At 49.7% G+C, this 24,232-nt stretch overlaps 1 protein-coding gene across 1 annotated transcript in view; it reads right to left on the bottom strand.

The window, feature by feature from the left end:
• The window catches only part of LOC146177404 (neprilysin-4-like), a 52,199-nt gene that overhangs the window by 4,551 nt on the left and 23,416 nt on the right, over positions 1 to 24,232 (bottom strand). Inside the window, exon 2 of the mRNA XM_084581547.1 lies at positions 4,312 to 4,497. Coding sequence (XP_084437673.1) covers positions 4,312 to 4,497 — 186 coding nt within the window. The remainder of the gene's footprint in view (positions 1 to 4,311; positions 4,498 to 24,232) is intronic.

The following is a 24,232-nucleotide window of genomic DNA, read 5'->3' as shown; positions in this document are numbered from 1 at the left end:
GTGTCGCTAGAAGGCTGTGTTCAATAAAGGTCTTTTAGCGAACTTGGCGAATTGTTTTACTGCAACAAATTGCTCTTCTCCCTGCAGAGCTTGAGCGCGATGCGGTGTTTCAGCGTGTTCGTGGGGACAGTTTATCGTTTTTCGGCTTGCGCGATGCTCGAACCCGCGGTGGCTGGTGGCCTGCGCCCTATTAGAGATCATGCTTTCAAACCGCGCGTTGAAGGCGTGGTCTGGAAAGCCATGGTGTGTTGAAGGGTTGGAAGGCAGGTTGAAGGAAACGCTTCGTTGAGTATTTCTTATAACAGTTTCACTTCCGAAGTGGCAAAATTTATTTTCGGTGAGAGGTATAATCAACAGCAGACGGCGCAAGATTCGTGTTCCGTTGAGCAAAGCGGACGCTGCAATGCTCCATTGAAAGGTAAGCCCAACGTTTGGAATTGCGCCGCTGAATGGAGCCAGGCCGGGTGCAGCGTTAGATTGCGGCCTCTGTTGAAACACTTATAGTGAGCAGCCCCTTCGTGTTTTCATTGAACCAGTTCGACGTGCGAAAGTGGGGAAAGGCGCCTGCGCGTGTGCCGGATGGTGAGGCACCGAATGAAGCGGAGTTAAGCAGCGTAGCGGTAGGCCTAACGTTCTCAAATTGTGCCTCCACGGCAAGCCAGGCAAACCCTATGAATTCCTTATGGCTACTATTGAAATGAGTACGTGTACGGCGGGGCCTTCGCGTCACCCTCCAACAGTTTCCGCTTGCTACTGAGAATGAAAAGCCTGCACGGGTTCTTCACATTAGTGGAAGTCTGGAACTTACTGCTAGCTTTTGCTTCGCTCTGACGCAACACTGTTAACACCGCACCGATACAAGTTCTTGTTCTTACCTCATCGCACCCCTAAGCTGAGGAATATTTTTGCCTTGATTTGGTAGCCCTCAAGGGTATGCTTCACACCATGTCTTGTGTTCGTCTGGTCGGAAGTTGTCATCCTAAGTGTTTTTGCTTGCATCTGTTTAGGCGGAAAATGTCACCGTAAGTATTATTGCGTTTTCCTTCTTAATCACGTCGAGCCGGCAGTCAAGAGCGCTTGCGAGGGCGGCAGAAAAAAAGAAAATAAAGAAAAGCAGCAGGCATACTGTTTTAAGGATTCATTGCTTCGGTCATTCGTAGGATCATATGCCTGCGTTCTAACGAGCATCTTTAGTGCATTCTTAGTGAAGTATCTATAGCTTGCGCCCCCCTCTGTGCTATTCTTCTTATGTGTCCGTACTGATGTTCGCTCTTGTCAGAGGAGATAGCTTTTAGACATTTTTATTCAATTAAGCAATCTGAAGTGTAGTTTTCTATTTTGTTTCAGTGCGTATATATAACATCTTTGCAATTCGCAACCTTGCCGGACGGCCTGACTGTGTGTGTGTGTGCATGCACATTCTAGAACGTATTGATTTTAAGTGATCCCTTTTTCAAGGCCGCAGTTTCCGGCAAAAAAAAAAATGTTTTCTTCCGTGCGAATGAGCCAAAGAGCATTTTGTCTCGTCGGACATTTCTGAAGGGTATTCTTGTGGCTTTCAAGCAAAAACTGTCATGCACACGGTGTTGAAATATTTAATTATCTTCTTTTCACCATAGCTTTAGGCTCACTATTCCGTGTGGCAAATTATTTTTCTGGACTAGACTTCCCTGTCGTGAATGACAATCGTACATGTCTTAGTTTTCCCCGTCTAAAATCAGTACAGAAGATTTTTCGTTGTCGAAACAAACTTTCCGTGTGGGTTTTGAAAGTGAATATGTTGTGACAAGAGAAAGTTCTGTACTAACATCAGAAATATCTGTAATTACGAAATAAATGTACTCCATAACTAAAGAGTGAAGACAAGTACGTCTGAAAGAACTTTAGACCTATAAAAAAGTAATACAAAACTGCAGACAATTAGGATTCACGTCAAAAAAACAGAATATTCTGTCATATTTTTACACAGTTCTGAAGTTTTTTCGACTGGGTTTTATCAAACAAAATTGCATTTTTGCGACCCACCGTCTTCGCTCTCGTCCTTTTTCAGTGCTGACTCATTGTGTTTGGGCGTTCGGCATTGTATATTTGCTCTGAAATACAAGTCCACAGTGCCGAGCATAATATTTTTGAACGCGTTTTAGCTATCAAACTGTTGTTAAACCCTACCCAAAGAGATTATGAAGCCCTCCATAATTTTTTACCCGATTCCACTGGTACATCTTTTCATGAAACTAATCAACCCTTCCATTTTCTGAGCAGAATGCGTAGGAAAGATTCGAATGTCAAAGAATGCTAATTGAAAATTTTGCAAATTTTCATGTTTGCCGGGGCATTCAGTATCTTGGTCTTCAGTTTCTGTATTCTACATATTTTGGATTGCTATGAATGCTTTTTGGAATCGAAGACAAATCTGTCGTTCTGTGCCCAGAAACTTCATGCTGAGCACGCACCTGTAACTATTGTCAGTGGTAGTGTTTCTTTTCCATCTCCTTTTGAAGCCATGCATGCTTGAATAAAAGCTCTTTTTAAGGTTACTTCCTCAGTTCCTGGTATGGTGTGTGTCTTCAGGCTTTCAGTACGCACGGTAGAGCCGTGGCGAAGGCAGCCATTGTCATTGTCAGGTTCGACTGAATTTTTTATTTACGAAGAGTAAATACTGCCGCCACGCCTCTCATTTTGTTTCCACTCGACACGGTGATACGTTGCGCGTGGCTGCGACATGTGTGTATAGTGGCATCACTATGTATTATTGCCGGTATTCAGCAGGATGTAAAGGCAGCAACCCGATGCGCCTTTTTCTCACGTTTTCGCCCTATTGTTTCAGCACTACTTTTTAAAGTTGTAGGTACAATATGCCAAGCTAATATATCACACCTTCTAGGGCCTTTTACGCTTACAGAGTTCCACCAAATAGTACAGTTCCGCCTACATTTGACCAACACAGCGAGAACGATAAACGTAACACTCATCGGACCGCTGCCTTTGCCTCTCTCAGGACGTCACTGAGTTGAGAATCCTGCGCTCTGTCCATGCACAAAGCTGCTGCTGTACACAGCGTATCAATTACTCGGCAGAACCAAACCGTTGCACGCAGTGGCAGTGCGCACTCCTAATTACGAAATTGAATCGAGCCTTATAGAATTGGTAAAGGCTGCCGTAAAAATATCTCATATTAATCGCAAATGAACGTTTTTTTTGCCGTAACCATCCGCTCTCTATACCAACCTTAATTGCTCCGCATATTTGCTCCCGGTACATGCCATAACTGTACATTTTTTGGAGAGTGCAAGTCTACCCCAAATGAACTGCCGCAGCCAACAGCATATGCTCCGTTTTCCTTGGGATGAAAGTTTAAGATTTTGCACTCAAAATCGAACCTCGTTTATGGAGGACGCTTGAGGAAAAGCCATTTACTCCGGTTTAGATACATTCGTGTTTAGCGTGAACGAATTATTCGAAATGCATTCTGGACATTATTTATTGTATTTGCCTGTTCTGTGGGAAGCATTGTATTGCACAGACAGAATCATGCGTCAACAATAGGACAAGAAAGCATAGATAAGCTGTAATTGGGAACACAGTAAGGAAACCTTCGCTACGTTACCGCAAGCTCGAAGGGATGCTGCTGCGTTTACAATTTCTCGACTACGATAAAACGGCTGCTCTGTATTCAATTCCTTTCAACAATAATTTCGTAATGGTACAAAAATAAGGCAGCGAAGAAGGACAATATAGTTGGAGGAACACGGTAGATTGTTCTGCTTTTCGGTCACGCATTGCTTTATAAAAGAACTCAGCTGCCTTTCAAAATATACAGATACTGAAAAACAACAAACTTAAGCTGAATATGGAGACCTGTAAGTCTTGAGCCATCAAGAGTTCTCGTGGGTAGTGTGCCAGCATATCATGTTTCCTACCAAAAAAAGGACTTTCTCTGCATAGCAGTGGGCCGATGACATGAAAAAGGGTGTGCACGAATTGAAAACAATGATCAATTTGTCACTATAGCATCATTCTGTTTTATGTCAACCTTCGGTGAAGTTTCTCTGCTATCGTTTAAAAAGATGCTTGAAGAATGAACACCGTAGTTAAGAAATGATGAGGTAGAGCCTCAATTGAGTAGCCTTCGAAAACTCCGTTTTTTTACTGAGAAACAAGTAACATTCATCCGCCGACTATATGTACTCACCACTTGTGCATTTAGCGCGTCTTTGCATATTAGTGCCCTCTGGAAACCTGATATATTATTCGAACGTGCAAGCAGAATATTCCTTTAGGTGGCATTTCGGTGAATCACTACTTCCATACCTCCGATAGCTGGGTGTCGTTCTCGTCGTGGTCCCGCTTGAAAGCTGCGTATGCCACCTCCATGGCAGGGACTTCAGGGAGGACGCTGGCACCGGCGGTGGGCAAACAGCCATGAACACGTGCCGTGAAGCGAGGCTTCACCGTCTCGCTGAGCCAAGATGACACGATTTTTCCTTGAGGGTCAACCTGTCAGCAAAAAGCTGTCTTTATGAGTACATCAGCAGTATATAGCTGCAAATTGGAATGAAGTTTCAAAACCGGCATGTTCTCATTCCAACCTCAAGTGACTGATCTCAAGAACAAACGAGAATTTGATCTCTTATATATTGCATGCTATAACACCCATACTTTGCTCTGATGCAAGAGTTCACTAACACACAATGCCCAGCACGTGCATTTTACGCCTTTTTCTTGGTCCTGAGTCGCGAGTAGCAGCAGGCAAAGTCTAAATGTCTGCTCCAGCATCGCTTCCATTTCCTTATCTCTGATGTACCGATTTCTCGAAACAGCCCCATTGAGGTGGAGTAGGAGTTAAGGGTCTCGACTGCTGTGTTCAATGGTGCGGGTTTAAATCCCGGCAACGGCGGCCACTTTTCAGAAGAGGGGAAACGCCAGATGTCCAAGTGCTGTGTGATGCCAGTTCACGTGAAAGAACCCGAAGTGGTCAAAATTTCCGGAGCTCTCCACTGCGGCGTCTCTCGTCGCCTGAGTCGCTTTGGGTCGTACAATCCCCTTAACCAAAGCAAATCAATTTCTCGTACATATAATATATTAGCATCATCAGGAGCTTCAGCCCGGATATGCCCACTGCAGGGCAACCGTGTCTCCTAGTGGCAAACTGCGATCCAGATTTTTCTCTACTGCTGGAGTCCCCTAGTGGCCATTGCGGCACTCGGTCAGTAGGATGACTGCGGCTACCACCGCTACAAGTGCGGAAAGCAGCTAAATTGCCCCCGTCTCGAAGGGAACCTGCTGAGTATCTTATTTGTCACTACGATAAAAAGGCTGGTCTTTACTCGATTCCGTGCGAAAATAATTTCTTATCAGTAATAACAAATCTGAAACAGCAATATTCGTGCAAATGAACAAACACAGCAGATTGTTCTGCTTCTTGTTTGTGCGTTTTAGCATCACATTTCGCAGTGTAGCAGTGCTTTTGTTTCTTTTCTTCAATCATTTAGGCAATGACAGGTATTCGAGTGAAGTCATGGGCACGGTTATGTTGTGCAGAGCGCAGCTTCACCAGTGCAGGCCAGAGCATATAACGTTAAGCCAATTTGGTGTACCAGCAGCTTTTGGCCGGTTTCGGGCACCACTGAATGGCCGGCACTGTGGTGTAGGTGAATACCTTCTATCTGAAGCGAGAACGCGGTCTGAATGTAGCGTATTTGATATGCGCGAGAACCTCAGCTTCGCGCTTGAGCATCAGTCCTCTTAGCGTCGCTCGCGCTCCAGCGTAGGGCATTGAAAAATGCATATTTTCCGTGAAAACAAAAAGTGAAGGTTAACGTACATGGCACTCTACCAGAACTGTTGCGACCAGCTATATGGCAAACCTACAATCAATTCGTATGCGATGCTCAGTAATTTGTATTTTCTGGGAAGTTCTAAGAGGGACGTAATACAATAATGGACATGCGTTGCCAATCGTTCCTAAAATAAACTATCGCAACTCGCCCAGTGAGCGCCCCCAAGTTTTTAGGTCGGCGCACAGTAAGTTATACCCCAGTCAAAGCGTGCAAGTTAAATGCCCTTTGGGGGAGTGCACATCGCAGCTCGTAAGACACTTTACACCATGCAGTGTTAAACGAGAAAGCGGAGTGCACTCGCATTAGCACTCGTTGGTACGGAACTGGCCACTCAAAAACCATATTTTAAAAAAAGAAATTGGAACCTCCAAGCGTCCAATTCAGAGTTCTTTTTAAAATAGTAAAACACACAAACATGCTTACAATTTGACACCGGGCCATGATTCGGAGACTCCTCACCAACAAACACCATGAACAACCCAACGTTACTAGAGTTTGGTTCTAGTAACTTTGTAACAATCACCGCCCCCTAACTGAAAATTACGTGGTAGTGGAGCACCACGATTAATTTGGAAGTTGCGTACACGGTTACATCATGTTTTTGTTATGAGATATAACAAACGTCGCTATTATAAAACAATCCCTAAAATAAAATATGTAACAACATGTAAAAGGAACTTGTATACATATCTTATTACGTAATACATTTGTGACGAAGAAATTCCTGACGGCAAGGCTAGGCAGACAACCATTAAAGTCAGTTTTATGAACGCACTCCGACCTGAGTGCCCACTTTGGCAAGCGCTCTTATGTTACGCCGTTTAGCAGCGGTGGAGTACACTTTTCGTTAGTGGTACTCAGCGTAAGTGCACTTTAATTTACTCGCTTGACAGGGGTATTAGCCATGCTTACAAGGACGCCACGGGTGAAGTAATTATTTGCTGATTGCTTTGAATAAAATATATATTCGACTCAGAAGCACCGAAAGGGCTTTTTGTTTTCTTAACTTACGTAGGTGTTTCAGCTTCGATGCATGCGCAAAGCTGAAACAATTAGTGCAATCAATGTTCCCACCCACGCAGGTATGAACCACTGCCGATCAGATATATTTTCTCAGTTGCATCTAAAACAACTTGCCTGTTGCAAATATCGCTCTAGTATGCGACAGCTGTATCGCGATAAACAATTATCTTAATTGGAGTACGCTGGTAATTGAGCGTTCGCAGTGTTTATCACCTTTTTCTTGGTCGCTAAGTTCTTTAGGTGGATTCACGGCCGCAGCGGGGATGGGGCGACATAGGGAAATTGGGAGGGGGAGGAAGGATGCGTACATGTACATTAATCGTCACCCTCATCACACGTTTTGGAAATTATGCTTCAAACGTGGCACTGGTTCTTTTCGAATTCATCGGGGCTGACTGAAACAACAATCAGTGAAATTCATTCTTAGCTGTTACGGATTCAGAACGCGTGCTGGGATTAATTATATAAATGGTGTCATTACTTTACCCCAGGCTCTTTTTGTAGATCGCCTAGGCCTTCTGCCTGTGTTTGCTTTAAATGTCGTCAAAGCGAGCTTTTTAGATCCATTATCCGCTGTGGATCTTGCTGTTATCCCTTTCAAAGAACACAAGACAATTATGCCTATGGAATCCTAGTCGTGCGTGGTTGTAAACAGGCATTGCTCGAAACGCTAAGGCAGATTTTTGTTTCTGTATACATGTTGTTCGTTGGTTGGCCCTCACACGTAGTGCATTACATGATTTGGTATCTGAAATACAATTCCAAATGAGAAATGTTCTGCAGCTGAAGCTCCTTGAGCCATCACAGATATTCAAAAATGACTCTGATCAGTTCTGCACACGTTCTTAACGCATAGTACGCGAAATGCGCGAAAATCCATTTGCAAATCCAGTAGCGACGCTTCATGACAGCTAGACGTACTAGCTTGAAATTCTTAGTGTAATTAAGTAATTTGCTGTACAGACACACCACTGTTCTCAAGGGTGCCATAGCAAATAAAAAATAATGGGGGATACTTAAGCTCCGCCTTAAGATGATGACGCTGTACAGTAGGCTAGCAACCTACATATCAAGCCGCGCTTTAACCAACTTGTACAAAAGCGCCTGTGCGACCTAGGGTAACGTGAAAGAAAGGGTCCGGCCAAGCTGCTTCTAATATCACCCTCCCATATGATAGAAGAAGCCTGAGTTGGCACATCCTGCCAAACATAACGACAGGCAACCCTACGTCCAGTCAGAGCTCAGCCATGCCAGCTACGCCTGTCAGCGTCATGCACCGAATTTTCAGTGAACGGCACCTTTAACGCTGTGGTGGTAAATGAAACAGTGACAACAACTTCACTTTTACACCTGTGTTTAGCGACGTCATGCAGGCGTAAAGCAGCAAAAGAGCGGCTCTCAGCCAATTTGGCCGAGAGATTCGGCGGTGAAGTTGCGCGAGATGCAAATTTACGAGAAGCGATCTGGCCAAGAAAAACTGTTTGGATGCAGGCACCTGAAATGTATGAACGTGTGAAAGAACCTGCATGTCCGCTTCGAAACAACGATCCTTAAGAAATTGGTTGTCAGCTACTCTTTAGAGAAATAAGTGCTACAGTATGTTTTTTTGAAACCTGCATCGCGAAATCTTTTACTGGCTATAATAAATGTGAATGTGCTCATGGCAACAACAGCCATTCAAGCGAATTTGTGACAATAAATTGGCTACAAAAAATTCTTCATAAAAAAACTTTTCCTGAGAACATTATGGCTATTATGCTGCTATAGCGAACAGTCAAAAGTTTCCAGAAGAGCAACTCCCGCCGTCGAAAACAGTCACTGGCGGCACATTCCGGCAAACCGATGCCTGAGTCACGCAGACATTGCTGAAATCCTGTCGCCAAATATCTAATGCTATTGACGCTTCATGGCCACCGCTTTGTCCCTAAAAGTGACCAAGGGTAGAGTAAAATACTCAAAATGGATAATCAGTATCGAACTCCTTGGCTACTTTGACTATCCTGTCCATATTCATCACGACGTTGCCCACCTTTGTGGGGGTTCTTATTAAGCCGTCGAGCCTCTTCTGAGGTCTAGGCCGCAAACACCGAGCTCCCGCGATCAAACACCACGGGCAGCCGTTCTCACGGCCGCAAAGTGGTAATGCGAAGTACGACACAACACAGAACAGGACTTTGCCCGGAACCAGATGTTTATTGGGTTTTCCCAAAAAGAACGCTGGTGAAGGTCTTGCTGGCGACCCTATCCTTTTGGATGGGGCCGGACACTTCGAAGGGCAAGATGGCGACAACAAAGAAGTATAGCGGGGAGGTATTTACCTTGCGTCCTTCCGTTGTCGCGGCTCGCTGTCGTCTCTCCGGCGGTAGCCGGTTCCCGCCGATCTCGGCACATCTTGCCCTTTGTCCTTTTTCTGCCAATGAGCGTCGCGTCTGCGACGCCTAGCGGTGCGCTCCTGCGCCCGGCGAGGGAAGAGGGAAACGCGGCGCTATCGAGCAACCCGTTTGGGTTACTCAACCTCGGAAGAGAAGGAATACTTTGGTCCCCTTCATCCTCCGCGGCGCGCAGCGTTTCGGAGGGATGCGCGGTTCTCCGCGATCGCTACACTCCTCCTCCCTAAAGACCGAACGTCACCTGAAATCAGGCGACGGTAGGCCGGCAACAACTTCCTTGCCGCCTTGTTGTTTTGCATCCAACGCTCCAACGCCGCTGTCCGGGTGGCTAGTTGGGAAGGGATGGCCGGGTAGTCCGGTCTTCCGTACAGTTCTTCACAGCGCAGGTGTAAGCGCCGCCACGGCGGTTTCGCGACGTCCAGTGCCTAGAGGGTTGGTTGCGCCATAATCTTTCCGTTCGCTGCTCCACAGCTACTCTGTCTGCCGTGAAGCACGAATTAAGTCCCTTGCCTCGAAGCTCGCGATGATCCCATGGCACCGCTCGTCGGTACGCCGATCGCATGGAAATGCTGTCACACAGCTGCGACGACCGCGGTCACACCCACACGCGCGCAAGCACGCACACACGCCACTTGCCGGAAACACGGCGGCGATATCCGAAGCGCTTATCTCGAGAAGTGTCCCTCCATGGCGATCCGGCGCTCGAGAGGCAGCACTGCAGCCGGCAGCTGCTGCTCCTACAGCCGTCCAGAACCGTCGCCGGGCGCTGCTTCCTGACGGCTGGGCGGCGGCGACTTGGGTTGTGGCACGGCCGGTCTCCAGGGAGTGCGCGCTTCTGTTGTGGCAGCTAGAGCTGCGACCGTCGCTGGCACCCAAGGCTTTGTTGCTGCTGACTACCCGATGCTTGAGATGTCGACTGCGTCAGCGAGTTCGCTGGGAGACGACGCCTGTCTTCGCAGCGCCTTCTGTTAGACCCCTTTCGGATTTCCGACTAGTTTTCCTTTTGCGCTCCTAGCCAATAGTTGCCTGCCATTTGGCCAGGTGCCTACGGCAGCGAGTGGAGAGGGGGGACAGCTTGGTAGCGTCTTCGCCACCGCCCGCTTTTCCTTTCCTCCCCCCTCCCTTTGTTTGGGACGAGGGGGCATACCAACAATACTGCTAGATACGACCCTCCCGTAGCCAGCTCGCTTCCTCACAACCGGTTGCCTACCTGATCGCTCTTCTGAGCGGTCGACGCGTTGTTGTCAGGCCCGTCACACTGTCAAGGTCGTTTTCGCCTAGAGCGGGTGTTGTATGGGTGAGCCTTGGGGGTAGTTGGGGGCACTGACCTTTTCTAGCGTCTTCGCGATATCGGCGCTACCGCCCTGCCAGCCACTTCCCGTTGGAAGTACTGCTTTAGATCCCCGACGTGGATCGGCTTGCCGAGTCGACCCGTGTTCGGATCTTTCAGCCTGCAGTTCAACTGCGAGAGCTTCTCAGCAACTATGAACGGCCCAATCCATTTAGGCGCAAGGCCAGCTGCGAACCCCGTGCTCGCATCGCTCTGCACATGGCTACGCTTTAGAACGAAGTCTCCCACTTGAAATTCCACGTTCCGATGCGCGCGATCATAGGCAGCCTTCTGGCTAGCCCTTGCTTTAGCGCGATTTTGGCTGGCCTCGCTCACTGCTTTTTGCAAGCGATCACGCATCCGCCGTGCGTAGTCGGCTATTGCCGTTTCGCCTAACGAAGCATCCTGCCTTTTGGTCAAAATAGTGTCAGCTGGCGTATTTAGTTCGCTCCCGAACATCAGGAAGGCAGGCGTGAAACCTGTGGAGCGATTCTCGCTTGTTCGCAGTGCAAATGTGATCGCGTCGAGGGGCTCATCCCAGTCGTTGTGCGTCCGGGCGTATGCCCCGAGTAGTGGCTTCACATCACGATTGCGGCGTTTGGTCACATTTGACTGCGGATGATAACACGTCGTTCGCTGCTGCCGTACGCCCATGGCGGCACACGTATCACGAAAAACTTTCGCCGTGAAATACGAGGCGTTGTCAGTGATCAGCCTCTCCGGAAACCCGTAGCGACAGAACAATCCTGAAAGCTTCGTCAGGATTTCCTTCGTTGTGGCGTTTCGCAGCGGATAGAGTTCAGAGATTCCGCTGAAGTGACATGTCACCACTAACACAAATTTGTGCCCTCTTTTGCTGCGCGGCAGCGGTCCGATCAGATCGCACGCCACAGTTTCCCATGGCTTTGTGCTCACGACCGGTTGGAGCAGGCCAGTCGGTTTTCCACCTCGCGGCTTCCTTTCTTGGCAGCCGTGGCAGGTCCGTACGTATTTACATACATCAGCCTTCATTCCTGGCCAGGTAGTGAGCCGACATAGTTTCTTCCATGTCTTTGGTGCGCTTCCGTGACCGTCTGCGTCGTGATAGTGCTGCAAAACAGCATGCCTCAGTTGGCCGGGGATGACGGCTTTAAAGCACTCGTTTCAGTCTTCTTTGCCAGGCACGTATTTCAGCAAAGCTCCATCAGCGTCCAACAGGAAGCTCTCCAGCTCACTCGCAGCAATACCAGCTGCACTAGAACTCGCGCCTACCGCGTTCTCCGCGGATTCTGGGCGCTCTTCGACCAGCGGTGTCGATTGGTCCGTCTCTTCACGCAGACTGGCGACCATCTCACGACAATACAAGTCTTCCTGTTGGGCTTCGATAAGCTCTTCCCTGCTGAATGCAATCTCGATCGGCGTTTTCGCTGTCACGAGATGTGCGTGCTCCGGAGGCAGGAATTTCTCCTTTCGGCCCTCCTTTCCCGACGAGCGGGGAAGTTGCCGCGCCTCCTCTCCCGCGGCTGGGGACGGGTCATTCACCGGCGCGCGCAACAGCGCGTCCGCAACCACGTTTGTGGCACCTTTTCGGTAGCGCACCTCGAAATCGAAGCGCTGTAGCGTCAGTGCCCAGCGCGCGAGCCTCCCGCTCAGCTCGCGTAAGCGGGTCAGCCATGTCAGGGCCATGTGATCGGTTTCGACCGTGAACATTGTACCTTCCACGTACATCTCGAATTTTCGGAGCGCGAAGATGATAGCGAGGCATTCCTTCTCCGTCACTGAGTAGTTGCGCTCCGCCGGCGTCAGCGCGCGGCTGGCGAACGCCACGGGGCGCAGTTTCTCGTCCTCCTCTTGGAGATGCACTGCGCCCACTCCGAAATCGCAGGCATCTGTCTGGATCAAAAAGGGCCTATTTAGGTCGGGGAGTTTCAGTGACGCGGTATCGGCGATAGCTTGCGAGAGCCGACGAAAACTCGCCTGCTGTTCCTCTCCCCATTCCCACGAGGCTGCCTTCCTTAACAAGTTTGTTAGAGGGATTTGCAGGCGGATGCAATTGGGAATAAATTAGCGATTGTAGCCCACCATTCCGAGAAAACGACGCACGGCCTTTACATCGTTCGGCACCGGGAATTCCAGGATAGCGCGAAGTTTGTCAGGGTCCGGGGCTACTTTTCCTCGCTGAACGCGATAGCCGAGCAAACTGACTTCAGCCCTGCACAGCTGTGCTTTAGCGGGGTTCAGCGTGAGACCTGCTGTTCTGAGTTTCCCCAGAACGTCTCGGAGGTGTTCGAGGTGTTCCTCGAATGTGCGGGAGTAGATGACGATGTCGTCCAGGTAGGCGAGAGCGTGATGCCATTTGGCGTCTCCCAGTACACGGTCGATCAGCCGCTGAAAGGTGCTCGGACTTCCGGACAGACCGAAGGGCATCCTAACGAATTCGTAGAGACCCCTGTGGCAGGTTAACGCCGTTTTACACTCTTCGCCTGGTCGCATCTCTTGGAGATAGCCTTTGCTAGCGTCCAGAGTAGAAAAATACCGCGCTCCGCCGAGGTTCGAAACAATGTCGTCCACGCTCGGGAACGGGTATGCATCCTTTTGTGTGACCGCATTCAGTCGCCTGTAGTCCACGCACAGCCGTGAGCTACCGTCCTTTTTGGGGACCAGCACCACTGGGAATCCCCAGGGGCTTGATCAGCGGCGAACAATGCCCACACCGATCAGTTCTTGCAGCGCCGCGTCAATCGCCTGCCTTTTGACGGGGCTGACTGGTCTCGGGTTGGATTTCCAAGGCTGCGCGTCTCCTGTCTCGATGCGGTGCTGTACAAGCTTGGTGCAGCCGGGGCGGTCCGTGAACATCTCTTCGAAGTTTCCTAACAACGAAAAGACGCGGCCGCGCTCCTGGTCTGTCAGGTTGTCGGCGTTTGCCAGCAGACCCTGTAAAAGCTCTTCCGCGCCCACGCGCAAAGCATGGGGACGGGCCGCAGCTGCTGTATTCAGCGGCTGAGGGGGAGCGCCGCTTCCTCGGGAGGTATTCCTCCTTTCCACCTCGGAAGCTGTCCTTTCGGCCGTCGCGGTCGGTGCTGTGACGAACGGCTTGAGTGGCGCGAACGGGCTTTCCCGATAACCACCATTGCCGATATCAACCACGATTCCTGTACGGGACAAGAAATCTCGGCCGAGAATACCTGGTACCGTGAGTCCAGGCAGATGAATGAAACGCTGTCGCCGAGCGCGCTGATTCCAACGCGCGACGAGGCGCACATCACCGCCGGAGCATACTTCTCCGCTCGCCAACTGGAGGGGCAGGCTGCGTTTTCGCACCCGAATGCCTCTCTGTCGAAGGCGGGAAACGACTTCGTCTCCGATTAGAGAAGTGCTAGCACCAGTGTCAAGCAGTGCTCGGAACGTAGTCCCTGCTATCGCAAGGTCTATGAACGGAGCCCTGGTAGTGGTTGGTGTTCCGATCCTGAGTAGTGAGGGTGCCACTATTGCAGCTCCGTCGCTCGGAACACCTTCGGCCGCCGGTGCTGCTACCAGCGGCCTACCTCGTTTCCCTGACTCGCAGGGCAGGCACGAGCCAAGTGACCAACTTGGCCACAAGAGAAGCATGGCCCGGGATTCCGGGCTCTAGACTGAGGCAGACGAGGGTGCTCTCGTGTACGGCCACCTGTGAGAGCTTGTTGAGCCGGTGCCACCGCCATGTTACGCTGCCCGTCCGCACGCGTCACCAGCGCTCGATCGCTTGACCGTGTTTGGTAATCTCTGTCGGGCGGTCGGCGTGAGGTTGACCACTGTACCTCTCGCGCAGATTCGATGATCCTCGGCCCGTTTGAGTAGGGATCAAGAGCGCGATCCGAGATTTCCGGGAAAGCGCCCTCACCTGAAACACGTGACGTTCGAGCGTTTTCACTCCTTGAACGCGCACTGCCATTCCAGGCGCAGCTGGGCTCCAGACAATCCGATGGGGTTGGCGGGGGCCGGTACGCACGGGCAGCTGAAATTTCGGCTTGCACCCGACGGGCTTCCACGGCAAGCTCTATCAGGTTCCTGCAGCGACTTCCCCGCAGGTAAAGAGCAAAGGTGGGGTGGCTCTGTCGGATTACTCGTTCCACTTGCTCCGTGTTCGAAGCGTTGGGATCGGCGTAATCGTAAAGCTCCTGCATAGCCCTGACATATTCGACGAGCGACTCGTCGGGAGCTCGGGTTCGGAGTTCCAATTCTCGCCGCATTCGCTGCTGGTAGTCGTGAGGAAGGAATTCCTCCCTAAACATACTGCGGAATTCAACCATAGTGCTCGCTGTGTGACCAACCAAACGGTGCCACCGAGCGGCTTGGTCAACCAGTGCCACTGGTATCACCCTTCGCAGCATGTGGGTCTCGCTGCAGCCGTTGACTTGGCCGTACTGGTCTAGCGCCAGGAGAAAGCTGTTGGCGCTCATTTGATCGCCGTAGCCGCTGTACGTTGGGATCGGTGTTCAGATCCGCGGGCTGGCTTTCAAGGACTGCAGCGCTTGCTGGAACGCGTTGGCGAGGACTCCTGCGAGGTTTTCGGCGTTTGCCGCTGCCTCGCTCTCGGGTGCCGCGAAGAGTGGCGAGATCGTTGGCGGGGTTGGCGCGGCCCCTGTGCTGCCGTTTGGTAGCTGCGAGGTCGGACATGGCGTGCCTGCCGCTTCTCCCCAATCCGTTCGCGCGTAGTGCAAGGGCGCGCCAACTCTTGAGGGGGGCATTTCGCGGCGTATGCCAGAATCTGCCTGCGGGCGTCGTGTTTCGCTGGCTGCTCCTACAGCGGCGAATTGTCCCGTCTGTAGAGTCGCGCTGGCGGCGAGCGAGCCGTGGGCCGGGCTTTCCCTGTACACGGGGCTGAGCTCTGCGAGCCACATCAGATCAGGCAGATTACTCTGCTGGTCTGGCATTGTGTCCGGCGGGAGCGAGTAGCTCAAGTGCTTCTGCACGAGAGAACCACGTTGGGGCGCCAGTTGTGGGGGTTCTTATTAAGCCGTCGAGCCTCTTCTGAGGTCTAGGCCGCAAACACCGAGCTCCCGCGATCACACATCACGGGCAGCCGTTCTCACGGCGGCAAAGTGGTAATGCGAAGTACGACACAACACCGAACAGGACTTTGCCCGGAACCAGATGTTTATTGTGTTTTCCCAAAAAGAACGCTGGTGAAGGTCTTGCTGGCGACCCTATCCTTTTGGATGGGGCCGGACACTTCGAAGGGCAAGATGGCGACAACAAAGAAGTATAGCGGGGAGGTATTTACCTTGCGTCCTTCCGTTGTCGCGGCTCGCTGTCGTCTCTCCGGCGGTAGCCGGTTCCCGCCGATCTCGGCGCATCTTGCCCTTTGTCCTTTTTCGGCCAATGAGCGTCGCGTCTGCGACGCCTAGCGGTGCGCTCCTGCGCCCGGCGAGGGAAGAGGGAAACGCGGCGCTATCGAGCAACCCGTTTGGGTTACTCAACCTTGGAAGAGAAGGAATACTTTTGTCCCCTTCATCCTCCGCGGCGCGCAGCGTTTAGGAGGGATGCGCGGTTCTCTGCAATCGCTACACCTTGTCACTTAGCGTATACATCTGATTTTTGCCTATGCCCAAATTCTTCTTCACCGCTTTAAGGCTTCCCCCGTTCTTTACAGCATGCTCAATTTTCTCTATGTTATGCTTCCTTATATCGGCCACTTTGCGCTTATTGATCAGCTTTGATATCTCGGTCAATTCTATCTGGTCTGTTGGATTGGAAGCCGTCATACTCTGGCATTTCTTAATCAAATCTTTCGTCTCCTTAGACAGCTTACCGGTATACTCTCTATCCTACCGCCTACTTCAAGAGTGCACTCAGTAATAAAATCTCTGAAATTATTGTTCAATGCTTCTAAGGCGATGTCGCCATCCTCGGTTAGAGCTGAATATCTATTCTGTAAGCGAGATCCTGAACTCCTTTGCCCTCCCCCTCACCGCTAAAACGCTGACGGATTTCTTTCTTACTAATGTGTTGCGTTTCTTCTTCAGATTTAGGCTGATTCGGGACCTCCCTATCCTATGGTCACTGCATCGCACTATTTTCGATTACCTTACATCTTGCAATATGGCGGGGGTTGAACACAGAATGAAGTCAATTTCATTTTTAGTCTCCCCGTTAGGATTTTCCATGTCCATTTCCGGTTCTTCCGTTTGCTGATGAAGGTATACATGATTCTTAACTTATTATGCTCTGCAAAGTCAACTAGTAACTCCCCCCTGCTATTCCTAGAACCAGTGCCCATACCTGCCTGCTTTTTCTCTAACTTGGCATTGAGGTCACCCATCAGTACAGTATACTGCGTTTTTACTTTTTGCAGTGCCGATTCTACATCTTCGTAGAAGCTTTCAACTGCCTGGAGAGGCCTTCGCCCTGCAGTGGGTATAGTCAGGCTGATAATGGATAATGGATCTGATGAATATAACCCCAAGGGAGGTGCGCGAAATACAGGCAATAGCTGCTCAAACAGTAAACAGAGTATATACATGAGCGACGGGCCGAACAAATAAAGCACGATTAGTATCGCTACTAAAAAGGTCTTGACACGGTTAAATCCACTAGCTTTCATTGCTGAAACGTACGTTGACCCAACTAAAGACATAATTCGAAGACAAGACGTAGGTCGCAAGTTTTCCTGCATTGATTGCCTCACCAACCTCGCGGCCAGTGGTACCCCGCTGCCTCTGTGCACCACATAATGGTCACATAAATCATAATCAGGCTTGTCATCTTCGGCCAAACCGATCAGGCGCATAATTTTAGTTCATTTTTACCGAATGGATTCAGTACTGCTCAAAAGCTTATATTTTTTCTTTCTGTTCGGTACTTTCAGAACGCAAAAAAAAATATGAATTTGAAAGCTGCGAAATGCCGCTGCGCGCTGCTTGCCTCCTAAGCCGCGGATGCGGCCGCACATACCAGCATCTCAGCATAGCCGCTAAATGGCACCTCCTACACAAAATGGCAGCTCCCGTGATAAAGTGGTGTATCGGCGTACACCATCTCTGCACGCCTCCAGGCGTGCAATCTTAAGGTTGCGTTCGACGCCATTGGTGGCCCCTCCTGCATCACGCATGGGATGGCGCTCCGTAGGACTCCCGTAGGAATAGATGTACAGAAAATCCTTAAACGAATCTTTATTATTTTGTAGTGCAAATACGAGGTTGTCTATTTGTGAAGAAAAGGTAAGCATACTCTTAAAAAGGTGGCAAGTATATGTGATACCTCATTTCAAATGCGATTTATTTTTAAACGAGGCGACAGGTTCCCGCGGGAGTCACCAAGCGGGCAGAACCGAAGGGCTGCGCGACCCTTAGAGATACGGGTGAAAACCAAATTTAAGAACAATTTTTCTTCTTCCATCGTAGAATGTATGCAGCGTTTCTTAACATTTGGCATACACTTTAAAGAACACTCTTACAAAGTATGCAGCAATATAAGAACGAAGAAGAGAAGCGGGCCTAATACAGAACCTTGAGGAACTCCACTGGTTGCAGGATAAACGAAGGAAGTCTGTGCATTGACACTGGCAAAGCAGGAGCGATCAAGGAAATAGTTACGTAGGAGGGTGTCACCCGTTAATAATTATGGGGGTATTATTAACGATGCGCCCTTAACGGTGCGCACACTCCCAGACACCCTTAGAGTGAGTGGGGGTAGCTGTTCCGGTCGCAAAGGAGATGCCCTCGACTTGCGTGGCAAGCTCAGCCGGAATTCAACTACCTTGTAGTGACAGAAGGGGGTGGTCGTTTGGTGCCCAGCGGTCGCCGGTTCAAACCAGAGTAAGGATCGGAGTCAGAAGTAACAAACAAAACACAATTTATGTAGAGCAAGAGACGATACAAATGAATACACAAGATCACTTGAAATACAACAGACGAGAGGTTTACAGAATACAAACGCTAAGCATGCAACTACAGAATGATTAAATAACACAGGCTTTACAACAGATCAAACACGAGAGAGTTAAATAAACAAACACCAAATTGTTCACCGGGCACTGTTGCAGTCCGACGCCTCAAGAGTCACGATGTGGCCGCCATACGAGACGAGCGCCGCTCCCTTGAAAGTCCGTGGGCTTGCCAGCAGCGGGTGATCCCCGGGAGTCCAGCCGAAGCACAGGCGAACACGTCGCAAAACACCGACGAACTGACTGACTGACTGACTGACTCAACAAGCGGCGCGGTCTCTTTAAATAGGGCGCGCCGCGTCTGTTTGTTAGCACGCGTCAAAGCTAGCGCGCACACACACATAGCTTCGCTGGTTATGGCTCCCTCTTCTCCTCCAGTCGAGCCGCGCGTCGTCATTGGCCAGGTCCCATCGAAATTTCTCGAAATGCCTGGCACATTTCAGGCCGATGAACCACCGTCCTCCCCGGGCAATGGGAAAGAGGGTCACGGCAACGCGTACAAAGCTACGCGCTCTCCCGCGCGGGGAAGGGGCTTTTCTCTCCATGCTCTCCACGCGACGCCGCGCGCGCCTAGCGCTGTACCGGCTTGAGGAAAATGTGCGCCGATTTCGTGACACTGCCCCTCCCTTAAAGAATATTGTCCCACAATATTCACAACAACCACGAACATCGCGCGCACATGCATGCGCTCACAAATATATGGGGCAAATGTCCACACATTGCACAAATTTCACAACTGCCATAACACATTACAAAATTCACACATCAATGCCATGATGTTCACAAACATAGCACCACACTGTCGTCAGATACACATAAGAATCAACAACACACCGCTTTTCAAATGCGAAGCGCACAAACCTAAATTTCTGAGCGTAATTACAGCCCGCGATCAGTGCGTGACACGCTTCTGTCCGCCAGAGATTCTGCCTTCGCTCTAGGCTCTCGCATTTGAGACACTTCTATGTTCCCCGATCGGGCTACTGAAAATTCCCAGAGGCATGACTTATCCTCTTGCAAATCACACAACCAATGTGTGCCGATAATTGCCCCTACAACCAGTAGCGCCGACGGATACACGGGAACCTGTGCCAACGCGCACAGACCAATAAAAAGAATCACTGTAATAGTGTTCTTTCCTGTGCACCGGTATTCCTTCCGCTGAAGGTGAAATATCCCAAGTAACGCCCCCATAAGTAGGACAAACACTTGGGCTACCAGCATCAACGACGGCCTAGGCATTCCTGACTTAATTTTCTGAGCCGTCCCTTTCTTTTCGGTTTCCTCCCGAGAGGCTTCCTTTTGTTTCTTCATGTCTCGAGTCTTTTCTTCCGGCTTCTCATGGCCTTGCTTTCCTCGCCCTGCCTTTTTCTTTTTAGATTCCTTGCAGCGCACAGGCGCGGGACTTTGTTCAGGATCCTCGGGAAATTTTGCGCCCTTGACATTTCTCAACACCAAATCGTAGATAGGGCGTTCCACGCACAGGGCTGTCAGTTTTCCAGAATAGTATTGCGTCTGCACTTCCATTTTTGCTTCAGGTAGCAGCTGAATTGAGCCGTCAATTAGCCTCACAGGGCATTTCTCGCCAGTCAGATCATTCTCCTGAATCAAACTGCGTCTAACGATTACGGCACTGCTACCTGTATCTCGTAGCACAGAAACTGATTTTCCTTTTATCTCTCCCCTCGAAACCGGCATCCGATTCACCGCAGATCCAGGTTGTGCATGTACTACGGCGTTCACCACCCGGATTTTCTTGTCCTTCTTCCGATTATCCACCTTCTCTGCTTCCTCGTCCTCTAGGTTGTGCACCACGCGGACTTTCCTGCCGTTCTTAAGCTCAACAAAGCCATCGGCATCTTCTTCCTCCAGGCGACATTCCGACTCTTGACAGAGCCCTCGCGCATGCCGCCTGCGGTGCTGCCTTGTCAGCGTCGGGACACGACATTGCTTTGTGGCCCTTCTGTCCGCATTTCCAACACGAGGATGGATGGTTGGTTGCCAGTTTGCGGCAGTTAGGTGCATAATGGCCTAGTTGTCCGCAGAGATAGCACCTCGGGGGTGACTTTACGCTATGTTTTGTCTGCCGAAATTCTGGCTTTCGAGGGGTTTCAGAATTTACAATTTTGCTCAAATTTTCGCCTCCCTGGGCTTCCAAATACTGGTCTGCAAGTTCCATCATTTCTTCAAGGTTATCCGCTTTTCTTTCTTTTAAATAAAGCGACAGACCAGGGTGACAGCTGCCCAGGAATTGCTCCTTAATTATGAGTTCGCGAAGTGCGCCATACTCTAGTTTAATTTTTGAGAGTTCAGTCCAGCGGTCGAAATAATGACTCAGTCGCGCAACATACTGTGTTGCCGTTTCACCGTCCATAGGTTTCCCAGTCCTGAACTTCTCACGAAACCCATCCGTCGTAAATCTAAACCTTTTAAGTAATGCAGCTTTCAATTTGTGATAGCTGCCTGCATCCTCAGGAAGAAGTCTTCCAAACACACCTAATGCTTCGCCGCTAAGACAGGTGCTCAAGATGGTAGCACATTCACTGTCTGTCCAATTTGCATTTACGGCGATCCTTTCGAAACGCAAGAGGAACGCGTCGAGATCGTCTCTTCTCTCGTCGTATTTCGAAATCAATTTACTTGCGTCCATCCGCAAGCTGCTATGTCCTTCACTGCAGCTATGCACTTCAGCTAAACCGTTGCTGTTCCCGGAGTTTTGGAGCTGAAGTTTCATAGTCAGTAATTCCTTTTCTCGCTGAAACTCCTCTTCCCGCTCCTTTCGAGCCTTCTCTCTTTCTTCCTCGGCTTCCTTTCGAGCCCTCTCTCGTTCCTTTTCTTCTCTCTCTCTTTCTTCTTTTTCTCTCTGGCTAACCCATTTCCGCAGTTCGGCACCGGACAACCCCAGCTGGGTGCCAGTCTCCACCAACTCTTTCAGATTCATATCTGAAGCGCGAACCGTCTGGGTGTAGCCTAAACACTGCTTAGCGAACTTCGCCTAAACGCTTCCGCGTGGCACTACCTCTCGCTACCGCTCTGCTGCTACACTGTTTACGAGCTCTTCGTAAACTATTCCAACTCGTTCTCCGTCCTCTGAGCTTGAATGCACCAAACGTCCTGTCGCGGACGCCAGAATAATTGTCACCCGTTAATAATTATGGGGGTATTATTAACGATGCGCCCTTAACGGTGCGCACACTCCCAGACACCCTTAGAGTGAGTGGGGGTAGCTGTTCCGGTCGCAAAGGAGATGCCATCGACTTGCGTGGCAAGCTCAGCCGGAATTCAACTACCTTGCAGTGACAGAAGGGGGTGGTCGTTTGATGCCCAGCGGTCGCCGGTTCAAACCAGAGTCAGGATCAGAGTCAGAAGTAACAAACAAAACACAATTTATGTAGAGCAAGAGACGATACATATGAATACACAAGATCACTTGAAATACAACAGACGAGAGGTTTACAGAATACAAACGCTAAGCATGCAACTACAGAATGATTCAATAACACAGGCTTTACAACAGATCAAACACGAGAGAGTTAAATAAACAAACACCAAATTGTTCACCGGGCACTGTTGCAGTCCGACGCCTCAAGAGTCACGATGTGGCCGCCATACGAGACGAGCGCCGCTCCCTTGAAAGTCCGTGGGCTTGCCAGCAGCGGGTGATCCCCGGGAGTCCAGCCGAAGCACAGGCGAACACGTCGCAAAACACCGACGAACTGACTGACTGACTGACTGACTCAACAAGCGGCGCGGTCTCTTTAAATAGGGCGCGCCGCGTCTGTTTGTTAGCACGCGTCAAAGCTAGCGCGAACACACACATAGCTTCGCTGGTTATAGCTCCTTCTTCTCCTCCAGTCGAGCCGCGCGTCGTCATTGGCCAGGTCCCATAGAAATTTCTCGAAAGGCCTGGCACATTCCAGGCCGATGAACCACCGTCCTCCCCGGGCAATGGGAAAGAGGGTCACGGCAACGCGTACGAAGCTACGCGCTCTCCCGCGCGGGGAAGGGGCTTTTCTCTCCATGCTCTCCACGCGACGCCGCGCGCGCCTAGCGCTGTACCGGCTTGATGAAAATGTGCGCCGATTTCGTGACAGAGGGCTACGACTGAAACTTCGACGCCAGAGAGTAGAAGGTTTTCAAGAAGTATTGAGTAAGCAGCATCCTCGAAACCTTTCCTCATAATACAGTAAACAGTGTCAACCTCACCTCTCTGAAGGACAGCTGCAGAAGCATACGTCATAAACGTCACTAGGTTGGTTGAAGTAGAGCGACCCGATATGAAGCCATGCTGATTCGGTATGATGACATGTTTCATATGGAAGGAAATTACATTGTGCAAAGGTAATTCGAGCAGCTTACAGGTGCACATAGAAGTGAAATCGGACGATAATTAGAAATTTGAGATTTGTTTCCTGACTTGAAAACAGGAATCACGCGTGCTATTTTCCAAACGTGAGGAAAGGCAGCATTTTTCAATCGATTATTGAATATAGCAGTCAGTACTGGTACCAAGATACAACTGAAGGCTTTTATTATGGCGGCTGCAATGCCATCAGGTCTAGGAGACAAAGGTGGTCTCAGATGCTTAAGACTCGCAGTTATTACCTTCTCGTCATAGAGAACGGAATTAGATGGTGCTCCAGATGGGAGGCATACCGAATCGCAGTGGGAAGCTGTGTATACGGAGGAAAAATGTTGGGCAAAACTTTCGGCAACATCCCAACTTTCCGACCCCTGAGAATCAACTGAGTTAATACTGGAATACGATTTAATGGAACGCTTGCGAACGTACCGCCAGAACTGACTAGGACGATTTCTGGAACTGCTCTCTAAAGACTCAAGATAAGCGTCGTGGTCCGGCTTGTATAAGCGTTTGCAAAGAGAACGCAAGCGGCGAGACTCATCTGCCCAATTGTCAAACCCGGGGCATTTCGCTTTACGATGGGCCCGTTCCTTAAATTTTAACGCCGTTATCAGTTCTCTGGAAAACCAGAAAGGAAACTTCCTACCAGTAGGAGTATGCAGATGTATGTACTGACGCATACCATCAAGAACAATTTGAGTGAAGCGACTGACTTGTCCGTTGGCATCACTATTGTCATTTAAAAAGGATCAGTCGTCATAAGAGAAGAAATCGAAGAGACCGATATAGTCACCACGTGCATACCCGAAACGGGGCGAATTCCCCACCTGATTTTAATTAGTAGAGGGTGAGGCAGAGGCAGAAGTAATTACAAGAAGTGGAGGGTGAAATTTGTCACAGCGAGTAAGCAGTATGTCGGAATTCGAGACTCGAACACTTTCTAAATTCGATAGACAGATATCGAGAATATTACCACAGCAGTTTTCGATGAAATTGTGTTGCTGCAAAGAGTTAAAGCCTGCAAAATCAGGTAGCATGCTACATTTACTAAATATATAATGTTTATTGTGAGAAGAACTAAATGAGTTCCAGGTGATCCCTGGAGTATTAAAATTGCCTAAAAGGAGAAGTTTGAGTTTGCTATGACGAGTTACAACATATTCGATTGAGAGCAGAACATCATCATAGGCTGGAGGAGGAAGACTCGGAGGAATGTAGAAAGCTGCAAGTAAAAGTTTTTCATGTCGATTTAAAGTGACCTCAAGCCACACACATTCTTCAACAGTTTTCAGATCGGATTGTCAAACACACTGCAGAGAACTGTCAATAGCAATCAGCACTATCCCTCCTCTTCATTGGGGTCCTGTTTCAGGGCAGTCGTTT

This window comes from Amblyomma maculatum, chromosome 10, assembly GCF_055883805.1.
Source record: "Amblyomma maculatum isolate TAMU_Amacu chromosome 10, ASM5588380v1, whole genome shotgun sequence".
Taxonomy (NCBI): Eukaryota; Metazoa; Arthropoda; class Arachnida; order Ixodida; family Ixodidae; genus Amblyomma; species Amblyomma maculatum.
This window is presented reverse-complemented; position numbering and strand designations above follow the sequence as displayed.